The 6,729-nt window shown below is 39.5% G+C and overlaps 1 protein-coding gene across 5 annotated transcripts; it reads right to left on the bottom strand.

Annotated features, from left to right (window-relative positions):
• Positions 1-413: 413 nt before the first annotated feature.
• Positions 414-6,729, bottom strand: LOC110032076 (tryptamine hydroxycinnamoyltransferase 1-like). Of its 5 annotated transcripts, XR_002294818.1 has the most exons (6): positions 6,084-6,729; positions 5,302-6,008; positions 3,318-3,690; positions 2,804-3,071; positions 2,576-2,652; positions 414-649 (listed from the first exon to the last, which is right to left on the bottom strand). XR_002294818.1 is itself a non-coding variant. In XM_020735593.1 (2 exons), exons 1-2 carry the CDS (start codon positions 6,694-6,696, stop codon positions 5,353-5,355), a joined length of 1,269 nt encoding a protein of 422 aa, XP_020591252.1. In that variant the 5' UTR covers positions 6,697-6,729; the 3' UTR covers positions 5,229-5,352. The 5 variants fall into 5 exon arrangements, 1 of the variants encoding a protein (XP_020591252.1); XR_002294816.1 differs by lacking the exon at positions 2,576-2,652 and having other exon boundaries at positions 415-649; XR_002294819.1 differs by lacking the exon at positions 2,576-2,652 and having other exon boundaries at positions 415-618.

The following is a 6,729-nucleotide window of genomic DNA, read 5'->3' as shown; positions in this document are numbered from 1 at the left end:
TTCATGCAACTGATGATTACTTCATTTTAAACAAGCCAATAAAATGTGCATTTACATACATAACACACAAGTCTTATACACTTAATGATTTAACACCTCAACTTTAATATTTAAATACAGAACACTAAAATCGTTAGCATCACATCAAGAAACAACTATTACAAACTGTAGAAGGCAGAATTCACTGCCTCGAACATATTCTCAACAATTTCAAGCCAGCAAATGCGATGTACATATTGTCAACAATTTCAAGCTATCAATTGCGATGTATATAGCAATATTGCAATTCCAGAGCCAATAATAATTTTCAGTTAACTTGAAAGATAGATTACAAGATAGCATTACAGTAATAATTCTCGCATTTCAATATACGACCAAACTCATTTCAAATTTAAAACTCTTAAGACATAATTTATACAGAATTATAGATACGCAGCTCATTTCACAGCGAGCATCAAGAGTGAAAAAAAAAGTCTAAAACTATTAAAATTACAATTAATAAGACAATTATATTATTTTTCACATTCAGACGATGTAGCTCCCGTGTTGGATTTTTCTCAAGTGATATTTTCCATTCCCGATCAACATCGTTAAGGCAATCCCACTCCTATGCTTCTCCTGCCCATGTAGACCTAGATCCATGAGTTTTCTACGAAAGAAGAAAAAAGGGTTTAGATTGAACTCCTTAGATTTAAGCCAATGTTAAATAGCATTTGATGCAGATATTATTATTTCCATATTTACAGCAAAAGAAGGTGAGTCATTGTTTCAGTTGGAGGTTTTTGAAACTACTAATTTTAGATCTATATACTTATTCTAAAGTTGATTCCAAATTCAAAAAATAAGCTAGCCTTTAAAATAGTTTTAAAATGATATGATGAGGGTCATGAGCTCAAAGAAAAAATTCATAGCCAAGTACAAGTCTCATATAAATTTGCAAATAACCTACAAATTGGGACATCCCAAAGAAAATTTGCCCACAAGAAAAAATGAGAGCGGTGTTGCATGCTCTGAGATATTATCTTTGATAAAAAAGCTGCAGGTTTGCCATGTGAAATATGTTGCTTATGTTGAGGTGGTATTGAACATTGCTAAGAAAATTAAGGAAAATAGTTAGATGAAGGGCAATGAATTTCCAAAGCCTTCATCCTCCAATAACTTTCATGATGGGTCAAGGACTGCAAGCAGTGAAAGACACATTACCCAATGACAAATAAGCAAGTGGAGCCTCAAAAAAGACAGAGGTCACCAAAATAAGTGACGACAATAAAAGTGACCGAACAGATAAGTAAATAATTAAGAAATAAGTATGAAAAAAAAGACAACAAAGAAAGCATTTGACCAATATTTCTACTAAGAATGAATCCTCTAGAAATAAACAAAAAAATTTATGACCCATGAAATTGATGATGAAGACGATCAGCTTCAGCTTATTTTCATCATGTTCATGATTTCTAACATAAGGTAGAACATATAATTGCTTCTAAGGAAATAAGTCATAAGTCCCATTATGCAACCAATATAAAGTCACAACAGTATTTTCCGCATAACCACATGATTACTCGAAGACCATCTAAGTTGGATTTGGATACACCTTCTAACAACAAAACAAAAGAGAAATACACCACCATGACGTTCAACAATATATATTGTACATATATACCACGAAAAATGCATTTGCATAGATTTAAGAAAATTTCAATTGAGTATCTCTTTATGCATATTAAATTTATGCAAAACTTCTCAACAGATTGTTAGACGCTGGAGACCGCTCCCTGATCGCGAATCTCGATCTCCCGCGCCCGCTTCTGCCTTCACGTACCCGATCGCGACGATTTGCGATCCTCATTCGCGATCCCGCTCCGCGCTCCCGCGGTCCCGTGGCGCGAGGCTTTGCGTCTCTTTGCCAGCAACCGTTCCCACCTTTCTCTGACGCGAAACGAAGCATCCCTTCCTTCCTTCCTATTCGTGATAAGAGGCTTCGGATGGCTCTCCTTCAGAAGTGAAGTCACGGTGTTCTTCTTCGGTTTTCCTTGGGATAGAGAAAGGTTTCCTCATGGCAGAGGAAGATAAGTGCAAGAGGTAGTTCCTTGCGGTGAAGGAAAAAGTAAGAAGAAAAAGAAGATTGTTCTCCCTTGACTTCTTCTTAGTGGTTTGTGACAGAAGAGAAATTATGTTTATTTCTCTTGTAAATTTGTATTTGTCTTCTTCGGTGTCTTCGGTGTATCTCGGTGTAGAGTTTCTTCGATGTATCTCGGTGTAGAGAGAGAAGAATGGAAAGAAAAGAAGAGATAAAACAACAAAGTGGAAGTGAGAGATTCCTCTTCTAAGTTGAGGTGATCGACTGGTGTAAATTTCTCAAGTAGTAAAATCCTCTACAACTCCGTGGACGTAGGCAATTTGCCGAATCACGTAAATCTGTGTGTTCTCTGGTGTTTTCTGGTGTGATTTTTCTCGTTCTATTTTTCACTTCGTCGATCGTTCTACTGTTTGATTTATATATATACCACGTCAAACTGCAGCACAATCATTATTCTCGGAAATGAAAATAAATAAGAAAAATGACAATAATTACCCAAGAATTCCTAATAATATCGACAGTTTATCATCCGTTCTATTGAAAGGAGCTATTTCTTCCACCGTCTACATTATCTGATATCACAAAACAAAAATAGTTTAAGAAAATGAAAAGGCTTTTCAAAATTTCTAGCTTTTATAGATCAAACGACAAAACTTTTTGCTGCAATTATACACCTAGGCTTATGCAGCAAATCGGAAACCTGCAGCAAGGTTTAAGAATTACCGGTTGGTCAGGCTTCCGGATAGAGGTGAAACGGAGGAGAACAGCAGCCATGGCAACAATAAAGGCGGATCCGATGAGTGAAAGAAATAGCCTTCGCGGCAGCTCCATTCCTCGGTGCATCTCCTCCTCCAAATGACTCGCGAGTAGAGATTGGTTATACGAATTATTGAGATTCTTCGCTTCTCTGCTGTCTTCCCCTTTCTGATTTTTTGCAGTGTGGAGCCATTGCATATTTGCATAAATGACCTGTAAGTCCACTCTTTCTTCTCTGCGAAAATTAAAAAAGAAAAAAGCTCAGAAGAGGAATGCTGAGAGAGAGGAGAAGATCTGGTTCGATTCACTCTTTCTTCTCTTGGTGGCTTCTCCCATCCAAGCGGCGGAAGACACGCGGAGTGAATATACTTCCGTGGTTTCTCTCTTTAAGAGGGCAGCAGCGGAAAAGCGAAAGAACATAAATTGTGAAGGTGGGGTGAATAAGATAGGCATGCAGGTAAAAGTAAGAAGGAAAACATACAGTAAAAAAAGGACCTGGACCGCTTCCCGCGGCCGGCGTTTCAATTCGTCACCACGTTTGGGGAGATTCACGAAATCTCACCAAACGGGCTCTAAATCACCAAATGAGCGTTGTGTTTACTTTCGGCATAAATGACTTTCAGATCCATTAAATAGGCGTCAGCTGTTGTCACATGCAGTTGTATTTCAGCTCCTAAACAAAAATAAATGACGGCCTTTTTATTTGAGCTGATATTGATGAAACTAACATGGATCAACATCCGGTTCATCAAAGTTTTCAAAGGAAAATAGTAAAATTCATGCTCGAGTAGTATCCGGCATTCACGCTTCGGCTGTGCTGCCTCCATGACAGCTTCAATCTTGTCAGCCTTAACCTATTGAAAATTAAGATGATATCCAGATTAACTTGTCAGCAAACTAAACCTCTGTCACACCTCAAAAAAATATAGAAGAACCTGCTTACATGAAAGATCATGATGTATAATTTGAACTATTCAAGAATTCTGTACAACTTGTGTTGACCGCTCTAGACGAATCTCGACAAATAAATTACATCAATTGTGAATATTTGAATTTCGTGGAAAAATAGTAATTAGAACCCACCGGAAGCCATAAAATCAACGCACATCATTAAATTCTAGATTAATTTTGAATTTCTTGCAATCTTTGGAAAGATAACAAAATTCTCTACAATTATGTGATGACCGTTCTAGACTTCTAGTCCAATCTCAAAAAAAAAAAAATCACAGCAATTACAATTGTTGACATAAATTTTGAAAAATTTTAATTGGAACCTACCCCGCAGTGATAAGAACTTCATACATTGCTTAATTTTCGTCTGATTTTGACGTTGTTGATATGGTTGGAAATGTTACATAAATCTCTTTAACTTTTGTGTTGACCGCTCAAGACGAATGTCGACGAAAAAATCACAGCAATTGCAAGTGTTCGAATTTCGTGAAAAATCAATATTGAAAACCCACATCAAAACTATAAAAACACTACATATTGCTCAATTCTTATCTGATTTTGACATTCTTAGTACAGTTGGGAATGTGACATAAATCTCTATAGCTTTGTGATGACCAGTTGAGGTGAATTTCGACTAAGAAATCACCACAATAGTTTGTGTTCGAATTTCATGGCAAAACAATATTGAAACCCACATCGCAATGAAAAAAATGGCTCACATCGCTCAATTTTCATTCACCTTCAATGTTCTTGTCAATGTTGGAAATGTGACAAATTTTTATTACTTTTGTTTTGACCGCTCCGAGATAACCTAAACAAAAAAATTGTAACAATGATTAGAAATTTGGTGAACTCACCTCGCAGCTATAAAATCACCTCACATCGCTAAAATCTATTCCAATTTAGACACCCTTGAGATCTTTGGAAAGCTGACAGAATTCTCCACAACTTTCCTGTTTTCGGCTCCAGTCGATTCTCAACAAAGAAATCGCAGCAACTGCGAGTGTTCTCATTTCAAGAAAATTTTTTGAATATGAAAAATAGAAGAACATGATGCTGCATATTTCAAAACAACAAGAATTTTTTGGAGGATTACTCCTACACTAAATTTAGCATATCAATCATCTAAAATTCTATGAAGTGAATAAAAACAAACTTTTTTCTATTATCATAAAAGTAGATGAATCAACACATAATAAATGCTCTTTCAATAAGTAACATTGGTACAAATTTACTTCCAGTCCAATGCCAATTCCTTGTGATATTATTGTCTGTTTACAGGAATCAGTAGAATCCATGATTGAGAACAGATTCAAAAAGATCAAGAACGATGGTAAAGAAACCAGATATCGAAGATAGAAGATTCAGAACAAGAAAACCATCGAAAGGAAAAAAAAAAAAAAAACTATTTTCCTGATTAACAGTAATAAAAATAGCTTCATCAATATATATCATATATGTAAATCATTCAAAACAATAATAATAATACATTTTCCAATGATCGATCCACTTACAGAATTCTACGTACAATAATTATAACTAATAATCTGCATCCAGCTTTTCCTTCAATCCAAAGAATAACATATGTTCTTGAACTGCTCAACATGCTCCGCCGCCAACGCCATGAACACCTCAACACCTCCCTTCTCCTTCATCGACGGCACAAATACCATCAGCCCTTCCACCGGCAAATTCGGCGGAAGGAAAGCGCACGGCGCCCCGGTCCCGAAATCCAGATCATGAAAATTGAACCTCAGCCAACTATCCACCTCAAGATTCGGACACAGCGAGTTCCCCATCGCCGGCGCCGTCGCCGCCAAATCCTCCCCCTTATTCATCTGATCCCCAAAGTCAATAAAGGACCGGAAATATGCGTCGTCGATTCGTTCCACCGCCTCGTGTATGATACTCACGGCGTTCGTGGCCGGCGTTAGCTCTTCCACGGTGGATTTTGGGTGAGCCCAGAGAACTAAGTTTCCGAAGAACTCCGTGGGGATCGATGGGGATTTGAGTCTGGCGCGGCCGTTCACTGCAACTCGGACTTTGGTTGCTTCGTTGGATTTGAGCCCCCTTGCCGCGGATATCTTGCGCCAGAGATGGGCAAGGAGGGCTTCGAATGTGCTGCAGCGAACGCCGGATTTGACCTTGGTGATGAAGTCGGATGAGAAGCGGACTTTCAGATTTTTAATTGTGCATGTTGCTTCGATCGAGGATCCAGTTCCTGAAAGAATTCATTTGGGGGTATTAATTTTCACTTGTTTTCCTAATAAAGAAACAGGAAAGATTTTGATTATACCGGAAGACTTGAACTCAATCGATCGGTGATCGAACTCGCATCTCGGCGGATTCCTGGGCTCAACCACGGCGTTGCGATCGAGAAACGGCGGCGGGTTCGGAGCTTCTCCAACCCGAACCATCTTCGCCCACGCGGCGAAGAAAACGCTCATCGACTGACCGTCGGCGACTCGATGATGCGACGTGGTGCCGATCACAAGTCCGCCGCAAGCGTAGCGGTTGAGCTGAATCTGAAGAAGCTCCTCAACTCCTTCCCCAATATGAGGATGAAGCGCAGAGAGATTGCTATTGGAATCGAGAGGGAGCGTCTCCGACAGAGTGGCGGAGATCTCTGTTTCCACGACGCGGACGCCGTAGTTGTTGAGGATTATGAATGGACGGCGATTGTGATCGGAGGATATGCGGCCGGCGAGGTGGGGGAAGTGAGAGAGGACGCGGGAGAGGCCGGATTTGAGGGATTCGTTGGAGGGTGTTGGGGGAAGAAAGGCGTAGAGAATGGGGACGTGGAAGTTGGGGGCGGCGAAGTCGAAGATGGTGAGAGGAATGATATTGGGGTGGTTAGGGGGAGAGGAAGTGGCTTTGAGTGTGGTGGTGCTGATGATTTCTGTCGCCATTGTTGGGAAGATGGGGGAGGTGGAGCTGGGAGG

The sequence above is a fragment of the Phalaenopsis equestris genome, unplaced genomic scaffold (genome assembly GCF_001263595.1).
Source record: "Phalaenopsis equestris unplaced genomic scaffold, ASM126359v1 Scaffold000878, whole genome shotgun sequence".
Lineage (NCBI taxonomy): Eukaryota > Viridiplantae > Streptophyta > Magnoliopsida > Asparagales > Orchidaceae > Phalaenopsis > Phalaenopsis equestris.
This window is presented reverse-complemented; position numbering and strand designations above follow the sequence as displayed.